The 27122-nt window shown below is 33.7% G+C and overlaps 1 protein-coding gene across 1 annotated transcript; it reads right to left on the reverse strand.

The window, feature by feature from the left end:
* Positions 1-2329: 2329 nt before the first annotated feature.
* Positions 2330-25996, reverse strand: LOC117115520 (hyalin-like). The gene is made up of 12 exons (XM_033259359.1): positions 25688-25996; positions 20224-20365; positions 15585-15827; positions 12721-12963; positions 12329-12571; positions 11273-11515; positions 10017-10259; positions 7736-7978; positions 6447-6689; positions 4102-4229; positions 2913-3129; positions 2330-2763 (listed from the first exon to the last, which is right to left on the reverse strand). Exons 1-12 carry the CDS (start codon positions 25994-25996, stop codon positions 2684-2686), a joined length of 2577 nt encoding a protein of 858 aa, XP_033115250.1. The 3' UTR covers positions 2330-2683.
* Positions 25997-27122: the final 1126 nt, after the last annotated feature.

The raw sequence follows: 27122 nt of genomic DNA on the forward strand, positions 1-27122 counted from the left end.
TTTTTTCATTCTTAGGAATGTCTAAATTCAGTTAAACTAGCAATTCCGTATTATATTTATAAATCTTTATAACATTATACAAAAATTAGATTTTTCTTAAAAATTGAAAATTTGCCGGGAATGGGGCTTTAACATCTCGTTACGGTTGAGTGAATCAGCTGACTCCCTGTCTAGTGCAAAATTCACGAAACAAAAACTGGGGCAAACTGTTATTTTACACATAATTGAGACATTTTCATAAGTGAAAACCCATATAAATGCCAAATTTACGTTGGAATATCTAAAGTTTGACACGATTTTGTTATGGGGTTACCGAATGCAAGCATTTGAAGTCGGTCCATTTTAGGAAATTCCCTATCTTTTAACACTAGCTCAAAATCCTGTAGCAGAGATCCCAAGAAAACCAAAAAAATAGGGAGATTTTTTCGTGAAGCGATCGCCCCCTGTAGCGACGCGCTGTGACGCCTTACGACGCGCTGTGCAACATGAAAGTATTACACAAAATGAAGAAAACAAACAAATTTCATTAATTTGTTTACTTTTATTTAACAATTTTACATTTGTTTACATATTGCAGTTGGCCTATATAAATTTATAAATATTATTATTTATTCAAAATTTTGCTAGTAAAGCATTCTTGGCAGCAGTCAACAAGGCTTTGCTTGGTTCATTGGCATATTAGAGGCTATGGCTGAGATTTACTACATCTCTTCAAAGAACATAGAATTCTAGCAAGGCAACTGCAACTTGCAAGATCCACACGTTTCCTGAAAAATAAAAAAATAAATATATATTTTAATTTAGTTAGTAAATCATACTACATGTTTTAAGTCAGCATTTATATATGTCTAGCCTATCTATACTAATACGTACATAATGCCATGAAAAAACATTAATTCCTGCCTCGCTAGGCTCCATCTGTACGTGCGTAACTAGGCCTAAGGCCGCAGTCACGACCACCACTAGGCCTACACACAGACGCCCACTCAACACAACACACATACCCTGCAGTGGCCTACATGTATTTCGGGATTGATATTAAAATAAACTTAATTTTTCGGAAGACTACTTAGTACCAAAACCTACTATGATTCTTTTAGTATTGTTTTTTAAAGAACTGAAGCTTACTTGAAAGAAAGAGTATTTTTTATGCACCGATTCTACAAAGTTCCAAATCTTCGCGGCGAAAAAACTTGGGGCATCCATTGCATGTGATTTCTAATTTTGTTAATTTGTTTTTTACTCAACTGACAGCCATCTCATATTGATTAAGGTCGGCGCGGATGAGAAAGATCGTAACATGGAGGATAAACAAGGCTCTACCACGGATCTAGGCCTGCCTTGCCATGGAGTTGTTATTTTGATAAACAACTTAAATAACAACTCCCGGGTCTTGTTATACGACATTTTAAGGCTGAGCGAGCGCCATAGTATATTGGCTTAAAATAAGAAATTTTGTTTCATTGCTCTATGAAATCGTGGAAATCACATTTTTCGTGAAATTTTCGGGATATTTAAAAAAAAATCGGGAGATTATTACTAAAAATCGGGAGACGGCATCAAAAATCGGGAGAACCCGCGATTTTTCGGGAAACTTGGGATCTCTGCTGTAGCACCACTTCGTTTTTGGGACCCAGTTCACGAGCCTCGTTTTCGAATACCGTGCTCCAAAATCAAGTGACATCACGTTCTTTGTGGTCCCCCATCCCTCTATTTTATATTAAACATTAATTATTTCAAACCAGCACTTGGCCTTTAAGGCCAACTCAGACAGCGTCGGCCGACGCAGCCCGACGCGATTTGTTGTCGCGTCGGGTCTGTGTGAGTTGAACGTAGACGCGATGGTGTGCGTCGGGGGCAGTCGCGTAGTAGAATATTAAACGTGTTTAATATTTCTCACGACGGCTTAAGACTGTCCCCGACGATAAATCGGGTCGGGCTGCGTCGGCCGACGCTGTCTGAGTTGGCTTTTATATTTCACTTACTTCCGACAGATTTTCAGCGAGATCCTACCAAGCCCGTGATCCAGCTAGCCTTACAAAGTGTACAGTGGAGGGTGTCTATTCAGATCTTGGATTGTTTTATAAGCATGCACAGACTAATTGCCATATGGATGCGTTAAGAATGCTGAAGGACTCTAAAGCTAATTTCATAATGGGATTTATAGCCGGATGAAGTAGCTGATCTAGTTGCCAATTTAAATTACGTTCAATGGTTAGTTAGAGCCAGATAAAAAAAATGATATAATAAGCATGAAACCAACAAGTATATAGGGTCTGTGATGCAACTGTCAGTGTCATCGCATGACCAAGCAGGAGTCTGATTGGCCTATATGGATGCTGGCCTCCCGCTGGGCTACTTTCTGCATTACCAAGTGGCTCAACCACTGGATTAAAGAAGTTAGTCAAGAAAATACATCTAGATGACTGTAGTCTAATTATTTCCTTATCAAGGAATAATTTAGCGTTCATATAGAAAATTTTAGCAAGATGATGTGGATGAACCATAGTTCTATGTGAAACCCATTAAAGTGGCTACCAGATTGAATCAATAAACAAAAGCCTCCATGGTCTACTTGGTGCTAAAGGTCCCGGGTTCGATTCCCGGCTGATATTCTTATTTCATTCTCAAAAATTACAATTGTGTGTGCGGTATTTTTGAAATGAATAAAACTTTGTTCATCTTACGTGCAAGAGCTTTTAAAATTATTCATATCCATAGAACACATTCCTCCATTATTACAGTAATCTTCTGGACAAATTTCTGTCAATAAAATCAACATAGTATTGTGTTAATAGACTAATGAGCTTTGGTCACGATGTGACCTGAATAAATAATAATTTTAGTGATTTATTTTTATAATATATTAAATTATTTAACCCTGTATAAGATTTGTTTCATAATATTATTACCATAAAACTTTTGGATACTTTCTGGATTAAGATCAAGCATCGAACCATTTAACTTTCCTTCACTGTTGACATTCTGAACAAACAATAAATCCAAATCTGATGCTGTAGCACCAGTTGATTTTAATTCAACATAATAATCCACAATAATACTTCCTGGATCCAAATTTAGAATTTGAATGTCAAGAAATCCAGGTGCAGATCCAAAAATAGCTGTCAGCTGAAAAAAAAAATATATAAGCACAAATTAAATATATCTTAAATAGAAGTATTTATAGTAGTAAACAAATAGAATGACATTTCATGGTAAATAGGCAAATTAAAGTGTATAAAAAAGGCATAAATAAAGAAAGGACTAAATGGGAGGTGAAGCATTAATTCTTAAGAAATTTAAACATACTGGAGAAGTAATGCATGAATAAAAATAAGCAAATGAAACAGAATGAAAGAATGAAAATGTAAATGTTGTATTGTCTATTAAGGGAGGGCTGCTCACCAGTGGCGGTGCCAGTGGGGGGGGGAGACAGGGGACGAAAGTCCCCACTGGACAGGTGAAGCCCCCCGCCGGAGAGAGCTTGCCGGGCAGTCAGACTATAAAAAAATTTTAAAATAGAGTCACCTAACCGCTCCATAATGAACAATATAAATAGGATAACAACAGGCGTAGTTACAGTTGTCTGATAATCGCCATTAAGCGTGAAACAAGCGTAACAACCCATATTTATACCTAGAATTTATATACAATCATATATATATATATATATATATGTATATATATATATATATATATATATATATATATAAATACATACATATATATATATATTTATATACTTTTTAAGTTTATCTCTTTAATACTGTTGGACAGATGCATTCAACATTACTTGCAAAATATATTCTCAACATACTCTATAGGCCTATTGGATTTTAATATTTTTATTTTACGGAATAAATTATTGATTATGAAATATACAGATAATATGTACCGGTATATGCAAATTTTGCAAAACAATAACAAAGTTTAAGCTATACAATTAAGTGTGGTGCTTCATCTAACACTTCTTTGACAAACATCACAACTGCCACAGATTCTTCAGAAAATGTTAAACCTGCCCTAATGATAACGGTGTAAAAAACTACTTTTAAATAACTATAAATAAAAGATGGATATTATTTTTGCAATAATTATTACCGCTTGGAGTATCATCAGAGCTAGCTCCTGATATGCATTTGATGTAGGGTCGTCATAATCCGCTGTGAAAGTAGCTATATCAGGACCAATTTTAACAATTGTAAATCTGCCAGTGATTTGGTTAACAGCTGAAACAGTTAAAACAACATTAAACTTTAAAAAAAAAATCATGACATGCATTTTTACTACTGTTTTAACTTCTTAACATACTAATCCAGTTTCAGTTTTAGTTAATTTTCCACACTTAAAAAATATACTTCTTCTTCTTCCTGGAAAACAGGTTCAAGGAACATTTATTAATCACATAGGCCTCTGGCTCAAATAATATACAAAATATGATATTAACAAAATTAGAGTGCATCTAAATATTCTTTTCTGCGTTTAAATGAGTAAAATAAGCATTTTGATAACTTTGAAATGAGATCAACATTTTTAGTAGACATTAAATTTAGAAATTTGAATTCAGACGGAGTGTCTGTGTAACATGTAAATAGAAATTTCGTTCTAATATCTGAATAAAAAGGGCAAATTAAGGTAAAATGATATTCATCTTCGACTTTTTGTAACGAACATAATTTGCATAATCTTTCATTTCTATTAACATTATACCATCTTCCTCTTTCTAATTCTAATATCGCCAATCTTAATTTCGTAAGGATTTGTTTATGTCTGTGATTGTCTACATTTTTTAGATAATCCTCTGCTCTGAATTCATGTTTAATTTGTGAATACAATTTTAATTTAGAATGTTGCCTAATTTCTTCATAAAACCTTTGATTCTCAATGTCTGTTAACCTTTGTTTTAGATTAAATACAAAATCATTGAAATCGTTGACTTTTTGTTCGTGCCAAATATCTCCAAAACCAATGGAACATAATAGATTTTTAACATATAAGGCCCAACAAGGCTCGTTTCTTTGTGTTTTTCTGTATTGAAAGTCATAGCATTGCCTAATAAATTTTTCACTGTCCATATAAATCAGTCTTAACCAATACCTAATAACGTTAACAGAACATGCAACATGTATGGGGTATCTCCCGCATTCTCCTCTAACATGTATTTACAGAATTTCATTTGTATCTTATCAATAGATGAAATATCATCCAAACCCCACATTTCACTGCCATAAAGTAAAATCGGTAATATTTTAACATCAAAAATTTGATTCCATAAGTTAATCAGTAGACGACCAAAACGTACCTGAATTACCCCCTTCAAAGCACATAAGGCTTTATTAGCTTGTAGGTAATTATTTTCTTTGGCTTTATTCCATTTACCATTTGAATTTAAAGTAACTCCTAAATACTTATATGATTTTGAAATTTCGAATGCAGTCCCATTGTAATTCCATTTTTCATATTTCTTAAGTTTATTCCCTTTTTTAAAAACAACAATGTTACTTTTGTTAACATTTACAGTTAAATCCCATGTCTCACAATATCTTGATAATTTATTTAAATAATTATCACTAAATATTATAAGATCATCAGCATAAAGTAAATGAGTAATTTTTAGATTACCTATTTGGATTTTGTTGTTTTCGTTCTCTTCATTTAGCTTTAGACTGAGATCATTTATAAAAATATTAAATAAATACAGCACAGGTAAAGGGTAAAGTATATGGAAAAAAATATGAAAGTGCGGATTGAAGATGCATAGGCATCCTCAATAATAAATACAGCACAGGTAAAAAGTAAAGTATATGGAAAAAAATACGAAAGTGCAGATTGAGGATGCATAGGCATCCTCAATAAAAGGAATTGGTAAATAAAAAGTAAAGAGACAAATTAAGTATCATAAGCACAGACGAAAAAACAAATGCCTAAGTAAATAAATAAATATATAAGAATATAGAGAACACCGGGCAGGTAAAGACTCAATAATCATACATAGAATTGATTGTGAAAAAATGAATGTAATAAAAAAAAATAATAATAAAAAAAAAGAGTAAGGACCCAAACGTTTGTGACAATGTACTATACGATGGCATGCAGAGATTTAACAAAAGTTCTGATGGCTTGTTTTGACAAACAATTTTATTTGCGCATTCCACTTTAAATTGTCTGTGAAGTAAATACCCAGAAAAGTAAATATTTAGTGGGATTTTCTCGTTATACGCTTATTATCATTGTGCATTGTCTTAGTGTTATTTGCATGTAGACTAAGGATAGTATTGCGCTATCATTGAACTGTATGAATTATTGGCTGAATGATAATATTACCAAATACACCAATATTAGAAATAATGTAGAAATTAAAAATAAAACATAGGCAGCAAGCTTGATAGAATTCAGTTGGACAAAACATTACCCATATGCCTATAGTAGGTACGACACCGTCTTACCTTTGACTTCAACATTAAATGTACAGCCGCCTGTATTTCCAGCAGTATCTGTAGCAGAACAAGTAACGGCAGTTGTACCAACTCTAAAATAAGAACCAGAAGCACGAGAACAATTGGCTGACAGAGAAGAATCAACATTGTCGGTGACTATCGGCTCATTCCAGGTTGCTGATGGTGTTGACTGACCTTGAACTGCAGTTTGACTGACGTAATTAGGACAGGTCACGGTCGGAATTTCAATATCTGTTTCAAATTAATATTAATTTGAAATAACATTCCTATTTCATCTGACTCATTAGGCCAAATAAAATAAATTGTTTGTTTGCCCTTCTTTAAAAAAAAAAATGATAAATAGGGGCGGGTGGAAAAAGTTTTTTATTATTTTTTTTTTAAATACTCAGATGAAATGAAAATAACCCGCAGAGTCCTTGAATGGCAATATCTTACATTAGACAACAACTTTAGACTAACTTGTACGGCATCTGGCAAAAAATATAGATAAATTCACACACATAATCTTTTTAATTTGAAAAAAGATAAAAAAAACCACCTTTTTTTTCCGCCCCATTTGAGTGGGAGGGGAGGGGGGTCACACTTTTGTTTCTTAGATGGTGGGAAATGAGATTTCCAGACTTCTGACGTGTCTTTTAATGACTTTTAAGTTCAAAATTCAAAGTTTCCCCCTCTTGAAAACGGACAGGTGAACTTTCTCATTCTTATTACAGTATAAGGCCTATTTATGTGTGTATATGTACATATAAAAAATGGCGTTGCTTACGTATTCTTTTTTTCCATGAATGGATAACCTGAAAGAGGAAAGGGGGGCCGGGAAAAATTTGATCACTGGAGGGCAGGAAATGATCTTTTCCACAAAATTCAAGGTTTTCTCCTTTTGTAAACGGTCAGGTAATTTTTTTTCTCATTCTTATTACAGTAAATAGTCCTATGTGTGTACCAGTACACAGAGCTTTTATTTTTTTAATTTTTTTTTCAAGATCCACCAATGAACTCCTAATCTAATAAAAGCGTTGATGGCATTTTTTTCAACATGAGCTTACTTGTTCATTTCAATACAAATCGTCTGTAAAGTAAATACCTAGAAACGTAACGATTTGACAACACCCTATTAGATTTATTTACATGCAGACCAAAGCTGTTATTGCAATACCATTGAACTATAATTATTAAAGTATCAGTTTATGACTAACAATGACACCATAATAAGAACTAATGTTGCTGGACAAAGCAACATTACATATATAATTTAAGTAGATATGAAACCATCTTACCTATAACTTCAACATTAAATGAACAGCTGCCTGTGTTCCCAGCAGTATCTTCAGCAGAACATTTAACTGTAGTGAAACCAACACTAAACGATGAACCATTTGCACGAGAACAAGTGGCTGACAGACTAACATCAACATTGTCGATAACTGTTGGTTCATGCCAGGCTGCTAATGATGTTGACTGGCCTTCATCTGTGAATTTACTGATGTCAGAAGGGCAGATCACATCTGGAATGTCTTCATCTGCTTAAAATTAATATTAAATTTAAATTACTGTCCTACCGCATCTTACTAATTCATCATCATCCTTACATCATATATTTTGCGCTATTTTAAAAGATCAGAGCGCTTTTTGCTTTTTAAATTTTTTACTAATATTCTGTGACAATGAAATACATCTAACAGAAAAAAAAAGAAAAAAAAAAAAACCCAGATAAAACCAATAGTATTAGAAACGTGTTTACCTTTAAACGCTAACGATACAAGCAATTTGTACAGGTTTTCTTTCTGACTTTTATCCTTTTTGCAGTAACATACTTACGTCTGAAGTTTGTTTAGTTCAACAGTGTTTCGGGCTATAATCCTCTAATCATCTATATCTCGCTTCCCAAACTTTTTACTCTAGGACCCAATTTATGTGATGACCTGAAATCGGCATGCCCACACTACCACGCGCTAAACGAAATACTTGGGGGAAAACCCAGTGTAAACCCTCCAGCTGGACTTCTCGGCCAGTCTAATCAACCGCCGAGACCTAGGCATAGCTTACTCCTATAGTCTCGATCTAGCATAAACTAGTCGCGCGAAAATCAACAGTAATTACATACCATGCGATTGTACTTCCTGTCTAATGATGTGTTTTCCGAATTTTTTGTAGTCAAAATATCTCGCTCTAACCTTAACGTCGAACGCGATTAGTGGATTTAATCCAATTAACTTGGCAAGTAGATCAGCTACTTCATCTGGCTATAATCCCATATGAACCTAGCCCAAAAGATGGTTGGAAATCAGGAAAATTTTTAAAGGGTAGAAACACCTCATGTGCAGAAAATATTTTCAACTATTGGATTATATAGTTAAAGCCTAAACTTTAACCCTGTTACCAGTTGCTTATCAAGGATTTAGGGAATGGTAGGGAGGCGCTAATGAAATGAGATTTGAGACAATGAGAATTTTCAGTATTTTCTACCTCTGGATTCCTGAAAATGGAACTTAATTTACTTTTTAATTCTTTCTATTTTTGACAAAATGAGTTTAGAAAACCCCCGAATTAAATACTGTAAATAGGTGCTGAAAATGGCATTTATATCCACCTGAGCCCCACCATGGTTGAAAAATTTAAAGAAGTTGAGTATTATAGATACCAGAAAATAGCACTTGAATACTACAAAATGTATGATATCTACCTGAGCCCCACCATGGTTTTTGGGGCGCAGATGAGTATATTTTAAGAATTTGAGACTTAATAGATGCCCGAAAACGGCACTTGGATACTTTAAAAATTTATGGAAACTACCATCCACCTCAGCCAACCAGGGTTGAGGCTGAAGTTATACAATTGTAAGAATTTGGGATTTCCAGATGTCGAAAAATGGCATATAACATTTAAGAAGTGGCACTTTAATTATTTTTCAACCTCTGAAAGGGGTGCTCAAACACCCCCCAAGTCCCACTGTACTGGTTACTACTGCCTTATCAACCAAACTCCATGACAGGGGCTTTTTGGTATAATTATTGTTTGCATTTGCAAGAGATGCACATCTTACAATAATTTCTTGTTTCCAGTTTATTTCTGTAAACTGATTTTTTTTAACAGTTGAGAGCTTAGATTTACACAATTATGTTGTGATAAACGGCAGCTGAAAAAAAATATTGGTCATACAAAGTTCAGAATATTCATTGAATACGATAAAATATTGTTCTAATGAGGATTCACCTAAACATGCTGTTTTTAAGTCGTCAGACCTGATTAACTGTCTGAAAATGAGCACATCAATTGATTTTTTTTTTTTGCAAACCGGTCCACGACCCAACACAAAAGTATAGCGACCCATTTTTGGGTTGCAACCTTTAGTTTGTGAAGCGTGGATCTATCATGATGTGTACAGGGCCCATGGAGCACATTTTAACCTGACTAGTTTAGTCAGATGTTCAGATTTACTTAGTCAGTTTGTAAAATGTTGAATTATTCAAATAAAGTGAAACCAGATTTAATAGATGTTAATAAGAAATTGTAACAATACCATTATATAATATTTAATTAGATAAGAAAACATCATGCCTTTGACTATAACATTAAATGTACAGCTGCCTGTGTTTCCAGCAGTATCTCTAGCAGAACATATAACTGGAGTTGAACCAACACTAAACGGTAAACCAGATACAGGAGAACAAGTAACTGACAAAATAGAATCAACATTGTCGGTGACTGTAAGGTCATTCCATGTTGCTGATGATGTTGACTGGCCTTGATCTGTGGCTTGACTCATATCATCAGGGCAGGTCACATTCGGAACTTCAGTATCTATTTTAATATAATAATAAATGTAAAATTACATTCCTATTGAATCTTACTCATAAGTATGAATCAGTAATGAAATAGGTCTATATGCTTTCACTATAACTGATGTAACAACAATACTATTAACCATAATACTAACAATAACAGAAATGCTACTTAATAACAATACTACGACGACAGTAGTGGCAATAACGAAGAGCCAAAATATAACGTTAAAAATATATAACAAGACTTAAGGCAGGGGTTGAGTCAGAAATTTCAATAAATTTGATCCCCACATGACAATTGAAGTAATGTAATTTTTATATACCTACACATCAAATAAAACCATAAAAACCATCAAAAATTATCATTAAGTGATTTATTTTACACTTTTAAGCAAACCAGAAGTGCTAATTTTGCTTAAAAATCATTAAAGCTTCATTAATAACTCACTTAATATTAGTCATTTTTTGGAACTTCAAAGAAAATGTATTTAATAATTAGTGCCCTCTGTTCATTTTGTTATGTATCCCACCATGCATTAGAGAAAAGCATGTAAACACAGGTTTTATCTATCTTGTTTCTCGAGTGTTTTTGTGCTTTGAGGTCAAATATAAATCCTTTAAAATCGTCATTAAATTTCTGAAATCACTACTTCTGTCATATAAACACTGGCTTAAGAAAGAGTAGGTTATGGATGCAATTCACTAACAAAAAGAATTCTTTTAAGAAGTAACTACTACTTGGAGTACTGCAAGCATTCATTATCATCATTTTCTGTAAGCATATCTGCACCATCTTTTCGTCCTATGCACATTTTCATCACTGTTACCATTATTATCACCATTACCATTAAAACGTTTTTATTATATTTATTATGTTTTTTTTACTGTAGACCTACTTCATCAAATCTTTGTTTCATACAGTTGAAATTAAAAAGTAAAAAGAAAACATAGGTTGCAGGCTTGACAGCTTTTACTCGGACAAAAATTACCCATATGCCTATAATTTAAGTAGGTACAAAACCGTCTTACCTTTGACTTCAATGTTAAATGTACAGCTGCCTGTTTTTCCAGCAGTATCTGTAGCAGAACAAGTAACGGCAGTTGTACCAACTCTAAAATAAGAACCAGAAGCACGAGAACAATTCGCTGACAGAGAAGAATCAACATTGTCGGTGACTATCGGCTCATTCCAGGTTGCTGCTGATGTTGACTGGCCTTGAATTGTGGTTTGACTGATGTCATCAGGACAAGTAACACTCGGAATATCAATATCTGTTTAAATTTAATATTGAATTTAATTAACATTCTTATTGCATTAGTATGAAACAGTTATAGAAATGTCAAAAGGTCCACTGATTAATCTCAGATAAGATAGTATAATACATACTCCGAGTATCGAAATGCACGCCATCGTGTAGGGATTCAATATATGGACAATAATTATGTCATCATCAGGAATTATAGAAATGTATCTGTAGTTTTTCATTATAAATGAATATAACAAAACAGTAGTACTAACGATAATATTAACAATAACTAATAACTACATGGTAGAAAAATATCACATGCTGGACACCACCCCATTAATTTAATTAATTAAACAGCTTTCTGAGAAACGTAACCAATTAAGTGGATGTGCATCATTGAGTTCTATAATGACGGATAGCGGCCTTGTATACACATTGTTAAGAGATCGTTGGGTATGATTCTGATTTTTGTACGTTAAACAAGTTTTCTTTACCTTCATCATTAGGGCAAACTATTACGTAATGCAATAAATTATACAATCAGGACAATTTAAACTTTTGATATGTGAAAACAACTTATGATTTCTGAAAATCTTAACCACCTAAATAAAGGCGTTGATGGCCTTTTTTACACATTACTGTATTTGCTCATTTCACTTTAAATCGTATGTGAAGTGAATGAATATAAATGTAAATATTTGACAACACCCACATTCTCATTATACACCTAAAATTAATATTTTATTGCTAGTATTATTTATATGCAGACTAAGGCTATTATTTCAATACCATTGAACTATATTAAAGTATCTGCTTAATAATACTAAAAATAACACACCTATAACTTCAACATTAAATGTACAGCTGCCTGTGTTCCCAGCACTATCTTCAACAGAACAATTAACTGTAGTTGAACCAACACTAAACGATGCACCGGATGCATGAGAACAATTGGCTGACAGACTAAAATCAAAATTGTCGATGACCATTGGTTCACGCCAGGTTGCTGTTGATGTTGACTGGCCTTCAATTATGAATTTACTGATGTCAAAAGGGCAGATCACATTTGGAATTTCTTCATCTGCTTAAAATTAAAAAATTAACATTAACTTCAAATAATTACATTTTAAATAAAAACTGATGTTGAATTATTCAAGTAAAGAAAAATAGGCTTAATAGGACAATGTAACAATATCATTATATACTATTTAATAGATAAAAACACGATACCTTTGACTGTAACATTAAATGTACAGCTGCCTGTGTTTCCAGCAGTATCTTTAGCAGAACATATAACTGGAGTTGAACCAACACTAAACGATAAACCAGATATAGGAGAACAAGTAACTGACAAACTAGAATCAACATTGTCGGTGACTTCTGGGTCATTCCAGGTTGCTGATGATGTTGACTGGCCTTGATCTGTAGCTTGATTGATGTCATCAGGGCAGATCACTTTTGGAACTTCAATATCTATTTCGATATAATATTAAAAATGTCAATAAGAGTAGTTGTGACGACTGTCACGGCATGAAATGAAACAAGACACTAAAACATAAATATACGGTATTGCACAAAAATAAACTTCCTTTATTATAGTAAAAGTGAAGATAACATTTTATGGAATGGTACCCTAACAGACTTCGTTTGTAAAACAGAGCATGGGACTCAATGGCATAATGAAAACTGATGTTGAAATAGTAATAAACATCTATAAGCAGCCTTCAGTATAACTGATATAATAACAATACTGATAACAATAATACTAACACCAATACAATTTAATAACAATACTAGAAGATGTGACCAAGACGGTAGTGGCACTAACGAAGAGCCAAATTCTAATAGTGTCCCAATAATTTATAGAGGTCAAATTACAAAGAAACTTTTTGCGTTTTGCGATAAAAGTTGTCACCCATCTGACATACCTGTTAAACTTATTAGGAAATTTGCATATGAATTGTCCCAACCGTTATGTACCATGATGAATACCGCCTTACAGCAAGGAAAATTTCCTAGCCGTTGGAAAACCGCCACAATTTTCCCAATACCCAAAATGCAGAATTCGACCGACTTTAATGATATGCGGCCCATTTCTCTCACACCAATTTTCTGCAAGAGTTTTTGAATCTTTTTTTACGTGACTGGATAATGCAAGATATTAATTGTAATATTGATAACCAATAATTTGGATATATGCGTGGATCTTCGACAACCCATTATCTTATTGAAATGTTGGATTTTGTTTATAGAAGTCTAGATAAACCTGGTACTTACATCAATCTAGTTACAATTGATTATACTAAGGCATTTGACCTTGTTAATCATAATGTTTTGATATCTAAGATGATTGATATTGGAGTCCGGCGATCACTTGTTCCCATCATCTGCAGCTTCCTTAAAGACAGAACTCACAATACTAAACTACACAATACACTCTCATTTTTAAACACGGTTACTTGTGGGGTCCCTCAGGGTACAAAATTGGGTCAGATCCTCTTCTTAATTTTAATTAATGATGCTTGTCCTAACTATTGGAGAATGTGTCCAACATGGAAATAATTTCACTTTGAAGACCAATTTAGATGATCTCACTAAGTGTAGTTCCCATAATTACATGATTCCTAAACCAAGTAAATGTCACCACATGAAAATAAGTTTTCTTAAGAAAACCCACTCTTATTGAATCGTTTATTATTGAGGATAATACAATTTCTCATGTTGAAAAACTTCCAGGCGTTAATGTCACAAATAACTTAAGTTGGGATAATCATGTGAGTGAAATTTGTAATAAGGCCCGGCTCGGCGTTTATTCTCCCTCAGTCTCTTAAAAAGAAGTGGTGCTTCTGTCAGTGACATGGTTTAAGTTTATACTTGTTACTGCTGCCTTTGGTCCCCGACGGGGCGGCTGATGCCCCAACGAGAGGTCAGATTTCCCTGACGAAACCAAAGTGGGCGTGGTCGAGCTTCAATGGATAGGTTTCGAAAAAGGTCCTGAATTTTGACAATTCAGGGGTTTCAAAGGCTTATTTGTTCGATTTTAGAATCTACTAATATGTAGAAAATGTATATAATTTTTTTTTCTCCCCGATGAATTGTACTTTTTCTCCCCGACGGTTTCCCCGCAGCCCCCCCACTGGCGCCACCCATGCTTGGGACCAATGCCACACCGGCTTTCGGACTCATATAGTGCCAAATTGTTGGTTTTCAAAATTAGAATATTTAAATTTTTATATATTTAATGTAGTCTTTTACGTATTTTGTAAATATTCATTCTTAATTTGTAAATGCGTATTTTAATGTTTTTGTGTAATTTCATTATTTGTAATTAAGGCCTTTATATTTTTGTAAATGCAATAATTTTAGCCTTTGCCTACCTTTTGTATTATTTTTATACCTGAATAAAATAAAATAAAAAAATAAAAAATGAGTACAATGATAAAATATAATTAGATTTAACATGTCTATAAAAGAGCATAAGGCTTTTCTTCAATGATAAAATGAGAATTGTTTTAGAATTTAAAATAAAGTAAAAATAAAAAAAAAAAAAAACATGAAAAACAATTCGGGAAACTCACTACCTAGGCTGTTATTTGTCATTAGACAAATATTATGAGGGGCTACAACACTATCCAAGGATCTATACTCCATATACAGGGAGTCTTTATTCAACATACAGGGAGTCCTCTTATACACATCTAGATGTGTATAAGAGACAGATATAATGCTGTGATTGTTTTCTGGTTCAATTAAGAAGTTAATAAATGTTGATTTGAATTGAATACATAATACTTGCACTGTAAGAAGGGACAACCTGTGCAAGGGATACTTCACCAAGGTTAACACCCAAGGCATGTATTTCATAATTTACTACCTGATAAGAAAAAAATATATAACCTTCGAGCTTCTATAGAGTTCAAGTCGCCCAAAGTGGTGAAGTTAAATTTGCAATAAAGTTATTTTGAATCTTAATCAATTCCCTCTTCCCCCTTCGGGAATGTGTGTAAATGTGGGCAACATGTGCTTAATAGATGTTAGCCATCCAATGCTACATTACCATATATAATATGTAATTACTGTAGAACACATTGTACCTTTGATTGTAACGTTAAATGTACAGCTGTCTGTGTTTCCAGCATTATCAGTAGCAGAACAATTTACTATTGTTGAACCAGCATCAAACGATGAACCAGATGCAGAAGAACAAGTGACTGTTAGATTAGAATCAACATTGTCAGTGACTGTCGGATCATTCCAGGTTGCTGATGAATTTGACTTGCCTGGATCTGTGGTTTCACTGGTGTCATGAGGACAGATCAAATTTGGCACTTCATTATCTGTTTAAATTTAATATTAAATTTAAGCAGTATTAAAAATACATAGCCACATATGATAACAATAATTAACACTAATAGTTGAGAACACTGTTACGACATGAACTAAAAATAAGACAAAGAAAAATAAATACAGTTGAACTTGCCTAAATCGAATCCAAAATGCCATTGAAATATTGTTTGACTTTAAGATAAAATTTGACTTACAGATTGCTAATTATTGGAAAACACAACAATTTAGCATGAAAAATAAGATCGCCTTAGAAATTATTTGACTTAGGCACGGTAGAATTAGGCAAGTTTAGCAGTTTACCTTTTTTTAACATTTAAATAAAATATCATATTATTTAAATTTGGTTAATTTCATCCTGGAACGACACAAGTAATTCGATCTGACGTTTAGCCTTCTGTACTGCTGCAATACGATGATGATGCAATAGGCTTGGCTATCTCCACTTGACTAAGCACTTGCATCAGTGCTTCAACACGTTCTGCTTCTATATTGTTATGAAAATTGCCTCTAGTTACCTAGTGACTAAGTGCCATAATTGGTGATCCGCACCTAGTGCGGATCACCTCTTGTTATTGTCAGGATCATCATCTTTTTGGTGAGCGGATCACCTCTTGTTATTGTACTGAATCATTGGTGATCCGCTTCACGAGCAGATCACCTTTTGTTATTGTCAGGTTCAACATCTTTTTGGTGATCCGCTACACTAGTGGATCACCTCTTCTTATTGTCAGGATCATCTTTTTTTTTCCCCTCCCCTTTTCTGTTCGCACGATATCTCAAAATTGCAGTGACTTATGTTCATGCGCACTTCAAAGAACATTTGGCTTGGTCTGGAATTGATTTTATATGATTTTATAGATCATTATGGCTGATCGGACATTGTGTCATCATCATATTGCCATCAGAGTTAAAAAAACTGAATTTTTATATATGGTAAATATTATAAATGATAATAAGTCCCTCACCAACAGGCATTTGACAATGAGAGTTGATACATATATCTCATATCATGAGTGAACATTTCGTGACATTACCATGCGCACGTGCGTCATGACGTGCGAGTACGCATGAGTAAATCTTTTAAAATGCTTAAAGTTCTTTTTTTAAAAACTGAATTAGCATATACTTTGGGCCATTTTCAGCATTTAAAAATTCTTCCTCGAGGGTCAAAGTGCGGCGGATCACCTAACTCGTCCTTAGTGAAAATCTAGTTCTTCTTTTTTTCTCCACTTTTTTGTTTGCACGATATCTCGATAAATGCCACGAGTTACACACAACAGCACTTCAACGAACATTTGGCTTGGAATAGTCACGTTCAGCTTTTCAACACGCTTAGTCATGCGTGACATCAACTACGCGCAATTTTGCGTTTTTACATTATCGATCATATCAGCCTAACCAATTGCCATTTCGTAATCGTATTAAGTGGGCATTAACTTCAGATTAATGTTAAATGTAATCTACCCTAATTTTACACGTGCGCTTCATAACGCGCACGTACGATCACTTGTTGACTAAATTAGAGCATGTTTCAGGCCATTCTTAGCATTTCAACATTTTGTTAAATTTTCCACTACGCGCGCGCATTTTTACGCTCACAGCATGTACGGAAGCTGGAAATTTTGTTTTTTGACATGTTTTAGGTTCCAGACATTGTTTTCACAAATTTCCATTCTTTACGGTCATCTCATGGACAATAGTAATGTTGTACGTGCGCATCAAACAAAGGGATCTTTTCGTGCTTTTGTGCCGATATACAGTGAAAATATGCTAAAATCAGGCCTATTTTTAATCAGTTATAGCTCCTTAGGGTGAAAGGTGACCCCCAATTTTTATTACATATTCTGAAAGCACAAGAGTTGTAGATATGATTTTATAGATCATAATGGCTGATCGGACATTGTGACATCATCATATTGCCATCTGAATTCAATTAAACTGAATTATATCAATAACATCATTTATTAAAATACGCATATCTCGCTTATCCTTGGTCGATCGTCTTCCAACTTTGAGTATGTTATAGCTGAGACAATTCTCTTTCATATGTGAGTTCTTTTTACATTTTGATGACTTCATCATGGTCAAAATAAATGTTTTTGCTGACCCCCTCATCTTTCTCTTCTCAAAAATTTCTTAACCACATAATCATCTTAACCAGTTGTCATTTCTAAATCATATTTAGTAAGCATAAACTTCAGGTCAAGGTTGAATGTTATGTACCTTAATTGTTTATGCGCGCGTCTTAACGTGCGCGTACTTGTGCAAAACATTTTCTATATGCTAAAAATCATGAATATGACTTTTATTTTTATTACATATTCTGAAAGCACGAGTTGTAGATACGATTTTATAGATGATAATGGATGATCGGATATTGTGACGTCATAATATTGCCATTTAAATTAAAGACAAAACAGACGTTTGAACGTATCTCGCTTATTCTTGATTGTCTCCCTTCTGTGAGTATGTTATGGCTGAAACAATTCTCTATCGTACGTGTCCCTTTATTTTTTATATTGATCACGTCAGCATGGTCTAAAAGAATTAATTTTTGGAGCCCTTTTATCTTATATGCTTAAAAGATGTAAAAAAAGAAAATAGAATGAGGGCGGCAGACTGTATTCCGATGTTATCAGACTGAGGACATATGAAGGAAAAATTCTTGTGGTATTACCAACAGGCGGTTTAAAAACACTTGACAATGTTTAATTTCGTGTGCCATTACTGTACACGGACACATCGTGACATGCGCGTGTGTTAAAATTTGAAAATTCTCAATATCAATATTCAGATAGTTTAAAGGACGTTTCGGGTCATTTTTCGCATTCCAAAAATTATGCGGAAATAAATATATAATAAATATATACATATTATATATATATAAATGAATATACAAATGTATATATATAAATGTGCAAATAAAATTTAAAATATATAAATAAATACAGTATATTTAAAATAATATATATATATAAATAAATATATAAATAAATACAGTATATATATATATATATATATATATATATAATATATCTGTATGTATGTATCTGTGTATCTGTATTTTAACAACATCTATCAGCGCTGCATACTTTCGGATCTACGATTCGAAAAAGTAACCAAGTTCAAAAGTGTATGTACTGCGCATGACTGGACTACACAGGCAAAGCTCCCCAGTGTGTTATTGCATCTATTAGGCCAAAGAATATAGGCTAGGCCTACGTGTTTGCAAAACTGGATAACCTAAAAAAAAAAGATTTTTTAAATGTATGGCTCGCATGGCTCGCTGTCTCTCATGACTCATGCATTGGCTTGCATGACTCGCTGGCTCGCACTTTGGCACTAATCCATTGATTTACAGATGCTCGCACGTATGTATAAGCCTTTTGTTTACATTGAGGCCAAAACATTGCACTGTTGTGAGTCGAATCCAACCGAAAAGAAAACATCTAGTTAAACACAACCAGCAAATTTAAGTAGAAAGAGTTATTATAGTTGAGTGCCTCAACGTAAAAATATGGAAGAATCGTTACACAGATGACAAAACTTTAATTTTTGATAAAAGTATTTCATTTAATTTGCTTATTTGTGACAAAGGAATGACCATATGGATTCTAAACCTGTTTGTACAAGTAGGCCTTGTACTATAATAGTCAAAAATACCAAAATATTAAAAACCATAATTTTTTTCAAAAAAATCAATTTTTTACACCAAAATTAAATTCTTTACACCAAAAATTCATTTTTTTACATCAAAAAATTTAATTTTCTTTTTGGCCCCAAGAAATTTTCAAAATTATATGCCCATACTAATATCTGTACCAAATTTGGTACTTTTGTCATTCAGGTATTATTCAATTATTAATCTATGCACAAGGTTAAAATATAGATTGCTACAAAAGCAACGCAGGTGAGAAAGGGAACAGTGCGAGTTGTGCTCTGCGGAGCTGGGATACTGTGAATAGTTTTCCTGTATGAATAGAGAAGAAAAGGACCCAGTAGAAGTTTTTGTACTATTATAGTATTTATTAAAATTAAAAATATCAGCGTCATTACACCAGGACCTTTCGCATATATGGCGAACTTCACTAACCACTTGACCACGAAGGCGTTGTGGTGAGCCAAGCGCCGATAGAATCTGAATTCCTTTTATCGTTTCCGACGTCACAATGTTATTTTAACATTATTATCACATGTGACTAGACTACTAATGATTCATAAGATATGCCGTTTATAACTGTGCATTATTTTCATCTTGCTGGAACATGAATGACATACTTATATTATTATACGTAAGTGATTTTAAGGCATAAGGGAAAAACCCAGAAAACAACAAGCGGAATAATGAAATGAATAGTAATCCTCAAATAGATCATACAAATTTACCTTGACATGGACCAAGAATCTCAATTCTTAGAGCGGGATTTCTATACCAACTGACTGGACTGATGCGGATAAATTGAGCGTCAATAGCAGATTTGAACATTTGAGTCACCTCTGTGTTTTGATCCGTGTTTCCACTAAAAATCTACAGAAAATATACATTTTAGATACTACTTTATCTATTTTGGATTATATTAGATTTATATCATGCGCATCACTTTCATGATCATAATCCTATTTATTGTTTTATTTCTATATTTAAATACAAACATAATATTTAAATAATAAAAACACAATAAAGTACCGAACTGGCAAAGTTATTTCCATTGTGGTCTAAAATATTAAATATTAAATACAGAAAAAGAAACAATCAAACGAAAACAAACCAAACAATATAAATCTAACATTTATACAATACAATGAATTCAAATACTATACATCATGTAATGTTAACAATTCATTATTATATTTTTTTACATTTCTTTTTAAATAATTAAATTGAGGGTGGACTTTGAATTAAAATAGGAAGTGAATTTTATAGAGTACCACAGTCGTGTCGTCATAACGCCAGGTAGCGCCCTCTGTTGTCAACAACACATTGGTTACCGTTCATTACGCCTGAATGCCTGTAGGCTTTCTGGAATAGGCATCTTAAAATCAAATATTTTACCATCAAAATATACTAAAAACACAATGATATTAGTTATCGAACACACATTTAATCATCAATTAAAATCTACAAGGAAAAACTAAGATGCAACAGCTTAATAATTACGTTAGAAATTGGGATCAATGTTTGTCGGTGGAGAAAATGGCGTCCTACTGAACACATTTTGCAACGATAGCAATGGAGTAGTATCACATGGTATCATGATGTAACACTGTAGTACTCCATATTTAGATGGCTGTAATTTGATAGCTGCACCTGTTGTGAGTCCTATAAATAACTGGTATTTGGAGTCAAAGACTGTTCCTTGAAAATCTTGTATTGTGATTGTGTGTGTTAACTGTATTTAGGTTAAGTTGGAGCAATTCAATTTATGATTTTGTAAATGTTATTAGCTTTCCTTTCTTGAAGATTGATTGGTAGCCAATTGAGTTTAGTAAATTTATTTGTGCCTACACAAACACATGGTTCAAAGTTCAACGTTTGAAGTCTATTTGTAATAAATTCATTTACACAGGAGTACCTGATATACAACACCCATAATCGAAATGATAATGATAATGATGATTATTAGGGAAGAGAAAATCAGCTTAATAGCATTAGGGGTAAGAACATTTTTGTTCCTATATACAGAAATTTAAGTTTTAAAATTTATTTTGCTAATTGCTTTCATTCCAGTAGCAGAATTCGAGAGTTTGGTCAAGGTCAAGATCACGATACTTGATTGATAATTTCGCCTTTATTGTATAACATTGCTGTTACAAGTTCTTTTTTTTCATTTCAGACTATTTTTTTTCACATTTTATTAGAACCAAAATATACAATTATTTGGTCTAAGGCCATATAAAAATCGGAGGGGCAAAGTGAATTTTTGATTTAACACAGAGGGCCACACCCAAACTTTGATGTTTCCAGTGAGCTTCCAAAAACTTCCGAGCACTGCTTTTACATCACTTTATTCTCAGTTCTAATGTTACTTTTTACATATGATTGGTGTCGGGCCGTGAAAAACAAGGGGTTTTCTAGCGAATTTTGATTGGCGGGCCGCAAACATAGGGTTTTTAATTCACAGTTGCGGGCTGCAAAAAGATCGTAGACGGGCCGCATGCGGCCCGCGGGCCGCAATTACCCACCTGTGGTCTAAGTGATAAATTATTATCTATTAACCATTGATTTACAGATTGAGTCTTTGCTTAATTTAGTTTCAATAATTAACATCACTATTCGACTATAATAGAGCGGCACTAACAGCATATAACAATTCACAAACAACGGCTGATTCCATGTCGTTAACATGTTTCATTATTTTGCATTTGTTGATCTCAAATACAAGTTGCAAGACTCAAAAATTTCATTGATATTGTTGATGCCCTCGAAATGGTTGTAGGTAAAAATGGCCCAGGTAAAAATGGCCCCAATGAAAAAATTCAGTAATGGAAATGGTATTTTTTTTTCAAATCTTCAAATATTTAAATGTAATAAGCAAGAATTGAATCAATAAATAAAAAATGGCCCTCAATTATAAAATTAAAAAAATAAAAAAATTTTAAATGCTGTAAAATACCCTGTAGCAAAAAATTGAATTAATAAATCAACATAAACCATATGCATATTTGAGAACTAAAATAACTTAGTTTTTAGCTCCTATGAGTAGCTCTAGGAGTACCCTGCTGATTGACTAATTAATAGATCTTTTTTGTATGGGTGGCTGTTAGGTCCAAGTATTTAATTATTATTATTAGATATTATTACTATAATAATGGTATTACTAAATCCCACAAACCTCCCAAAACACACTGTAGAAAACCAAACAATTCCATTGTGATTCACTCACTTGGTATATCAATAAGAAAATTAAATATTCATAAGAACCTATTTTTTGGCTAAAATGTTGATTTTTTTTTTGTGAAAAAATACTTGCAAATACACCACAAACCTCCAAACACACTGCAAACCCCATCCAAACCCTTTAAATATGATTGTAGTACTCTCTTTTTCTTAAAAAAAAATAATAATAACCCATTGTTTGTGGGGTTTACCAATACCCGGATTGAATTTCTGGAAAATTGTGATTCCGCTTCCGTTTTTTTATTTATTTATTCAAGACTCAACAGTGTTTCAAAAACACCAATAACAGAGTCGCCATAAAAATATACAATATTCATAAAAATATATAAGATTTTAAAAAAAAAACATAAAAAGCATAAAAAATCGTAATAATATATTAAAAACCGGTATTTAGTATAAGATTAAAAATGGAAATATTACAATTAAAAATATCAATATTAGGAAAAATTTGAACTAGATTATTATAAGAAAGTGCAACACGACGAAAAATACCATTAGTACAAACATTAACACGAGAGTACGGAACTTTTAACAAATGATTGGTACGAAGCCTACGCACAGGAACATGAAAATAAAAATTTGACACAAGGTTACAATCAAACTTACAGTTTAAACATTTAAATAGAAAAATAAGATCGTTTCGTTTTCGTCTAGTCGATGGTAAAAACTTTTCGCAACTAAGCGAACTGGCAGCTGGGCCAATGAACTTCATGAATTTGTTATGAATCCGGTCTATTCTAATAGAATGAGTATGAGATAATGAGTTGTAGATAACTGAACAGAAATCAAGGGATGGAGTAATTATTGATGTATATAGAGAAAATCTTGCTGATGGTGTAAGAAGTTTGCAATTTCTCCACATCAGTCCAAGCAGCTGGTTTGCTTTTTTAACAATGGTGTCCACATGGGTGGAAAAGGTTTCCATCAATGTGGACACCAAGATCACGATGTGCTTTTACCCTTTCTAAAATGTTACTATAAATTTTATAATCATATATTATAAGGTTTTTCTTTAAGGAACATGACAAAATTTTACATTTTTCAGGCTTCAGGGACAGTTTCCAAACGGTGGTCCATTGGAAGATACGATCAATGTCCTCCTGAAGCATGCGCGAGTCCTCCTGAGTTTTGATGATTTTGTAGATCTTGAAGTCGTCGGCGAAAGCAAGGCATTGGGAATTTAAGAAAAGCCGTGGGATTTCATTTATGTAAATGTTAAATAAGATTGGGCCCAGTATGGAGCCCTGGGGGACTCCAGAGAGGACAGGGAAGAGACTAGATTCAGACCCCTCAAATATCACTCTCTGGAGTCTCCCATACAAGTAACTCTTAAACCAGGTATGAAGATTACCACAAATTCCAAATTGATGAAGTTTAAATAGAAGAAGATTGTGAGGTATTCTATCGAAAGCTTTAGTGAAATCAGTATAAACGATATCACATTGCTTTTTATTTTCTATGGCTTCATATACGGTAGACATAAGTGTAGCCAAATTTGTCTCACATGATCTACCGGATATAAAGCCATGTTGTTCAGTAGCAATTAATAAAAGGATGAATGTGGTTAAAGAGTTGCTTGTGAACCAGACGCTCAAATACTTTCGATATGGTTGGGAGTAATGAAATGGGTCTATAATGGTTAACTTTCAATCTTGAGTTTGATTTGTGTATAGGGACAACGTTGGCGGTTTTCCATTTTTCTGGAAAAACACCGGTTTGTAATGAAAATTTGAATATATGGGTGATCGGAAAAGATAAAGAAGCTGAACAGAACTTAAGAATTTTGTTACTAATAGGATCATTTCCCGCGGCCTTGCGACTGTCTCTTATACACATCTAGATGTGTATAAGAGACAGGTACTGTATAATATAATTGTACACAGTTTAGCGTATTTGTTCAGTTGAGGTACAGCAACAGTACATAACTTGTAAGCAACAGTACTTTGTAAAAAAATATAAAGTTGTATAGATCGGCAGTTTGAAACGACCAGCGCTTCCAATTGTAAAAGGAGAAAAAAGCAGAAAAAGAGACAGAACTTTGGTGACAAGCCCTAATGTAGGCCCTGTCACATGACCTACACTGACCACACATTGTCACTAAAACCTAATAGAACATCCCAAGGAATCCACTTAAATGTTTCATTTATTTCTTCGAAATTTGCTTTTCTATAGTTGAATTGGTATCTGGTAAATTAATTTACAAAATCAATATTACCGTCAAATTTTAGTTTAAAGGAGACTGACTCATGGTCAGAATGAAAAACATTATGGCCAGTTTTTATCTCATTTACCAAGTCATCATTGTTACACAGTATTAAATCCAGGATTCTATTATTACAAGTAACATTTAAGTTACATTGTTTGAGGTTATGTTCATCTAGAACAGTGTCCGTAAACAGTTCAGATATGGAGTTTGCAGGTGCTTTATATGTACAGTACCATCAGGATACCAAAGTATGTCCGAGAAATTGAAATCTCCCACAATCAAGAGATTATGATCAGGATAGGACCTCATGGAAGACTCCAAGGCTCCAACAAAATGTGCGACAGAGTCCGTGTAAGATTTGGTGGACGATAGTAATTAGGAACAAGTAGTTTCGATGATCGAGATATAATCACTTCAACTCATATTATTTCGTTAATATCATCTTCCAGATGATATAGTCTACGACTATTCAATCGGTTTGAGATATACATAAGAACGCCTCCTCCACATCTGCCGCCCTGCCTATCACATCTATATTGTTTGTAGTCGGGGACCGCAATTTCTGAATCAAGAACAAAGTCCTTCAACCAAGTCTCCGAGAAGGATACTACATCGTAGAAATTGTTTAACATATATGTCTGCATACTTTAGTGCAAAATATCCATTTTGTTTTTTAGACTTCCAATGTTCTGGTAATACATAGAGATATGTTGCTTACCAGTCTGTTTGCCTTTTTGTCCACAGACCTTCGAGTTTGTTTGTAGTGGTGGGTCAGGGTTTATTTCGACATCTCCAAATTGAGTCAGTTTTGGTTGGAACGATGCACAGCATGAATAATTTGAGTAGTAACTCACTGACCGACCAGTGAAACACCGTGATCCCGTAACGAAGACTGTTGCTGTCAAGGATGGCTTGTGGTGACACATCACGCTGTCATCCGGGTAAACGTTGGAAGTTGACCTCCGGAAAAACAACAGCGTAAATAAAATTAGCAGAAAAGCAGGCATTATCTTAAGAAATATGCTTGATCGAGGCGGTCTAACAGGAGAGGCCATATCTTCTGCTTTCTAAGCTTAGATCGATATTTCCGTACTGGTGGTACTAACCGGCAAACAGATTGAAACTCCAAGCTCCAGCCCACCACAGTAAATCGTAACTCCAGGTGGCGGGCTAGGCTTCAGAAAGAATCCAGGTGGTGCAGGGCTAGGAGCCTTTCAAGTTCAGTAAAAGTACAATGGTTTTAAATGGTTTCAGGCCTAGCAGATCCTTTACAAAAACGATCCACAATCACATATAAAACTTCTAATATATCAATAATCAGGGTCACCAACTTTAATTTTGGTTAAAAAAAACAACGTTGAAACTGAGAGCCATTTACGAACGACCGATCGTGACACGAGTATGATTTATGTTGATTTATTGATTATGTTGTTGCTATTTTTTAACATTTTAATGTGAAAAAAAATAAAAAGTGTTATTCATGGCTTTTTTTATTTTTGAATATTTTATCATTGAATATGTAATTCCTGTAATTTGATGTTAGAAACTATTTCAGTTAAAAAAATGTATATAATGATTTTTAAAAATCAGTTTTAATACAGAATTCTATTATTAGGGCCATTTTTACCTACCTGTCATTTTGGGGGCCATTTTTGCCTGGGGCCATTTTTGCCTGGGGCCATTTTTGCCGGAGCCATTTTTTCCGGGGCATTTTTTCCTGGGCCATTTTTACTGGGGTCATTTTAACCGTACATTGGCCAAATATGCACGACAAAACCTAGATGGTGCTGTGGTGGGCGTAGTAAGTACAGAAAGATCACCAATAGTCATCACTCATCGTAGAAGTAAGCCTTGCATCAAAGTGCGCCGTAGAGATGTTAAGATTGCCAACATAATTATACTTGTGTATAATAAATAGACATTCTCCAAGCTTGTGTAATAACATGGTTGTAGTTTCGGTAAGGGTAAAATCATCTCTGGGGCTCCAGACTTTTGTCATGGTGATTTTGTTGCTTTTGGGGCCCCATGACACTTGTCTGAATAAATAAATGAAAAAATCCCCGACTGAGTTACATTTTCTCGCAATTAACATTGGCGAATCTGGGGGAGGGGCTCCTTTGGGCAACAAAAAAAAGGGGAAAAGAAAAAGAATTCTAGACCTACCTTTTCAGGACCATGAGC

Source organism: Anneissia japonica, unplaced genomic scaffold (assembly GCF_011630105.1).
Source record: "Anneissia japonica isolate Jap-2015-1 unplaced genomic scaffold, ASM1163010v1 scaffold11735_len92718_cov128, whole genome shotgun sequence".
In the NCBI taxonomy this organism is placed as follows: domain Eukaryota; kingdom Metazoa; phylum Echinodermata; class Crinoidea; order Comatulida; family Comatulidae; genus Anneissia; species Anneissia japonica.

What these genes read in the sequence shown, in the direction of transcription:
- LOC117115520 (XM_033259359.1), bottom strand. Translation starts at nt 25,996, where the DNA reads ATGGCCTCTCCTGTTAGACCGCCTCGATCAAGCATATTTCTTAAGATA. An exon ending in GATTCTTGGTCCATGTCAAG is followed by an intron (nt 15,828 to 20,223) that starts GTAAATTTGTAT and finishes AAATTTAAACAG; the next exon opens with ATAATGAAGTGCCAAATTTG. An exon ending in AAGTATCCAAAAGTTTTATG is followed by an intron (nt 2,764 to 2,912) that starts GTAATAATATTA and finishes TTTTATTGACAG; the next exon opens with AAATTTGTCCAGAAGATTAC.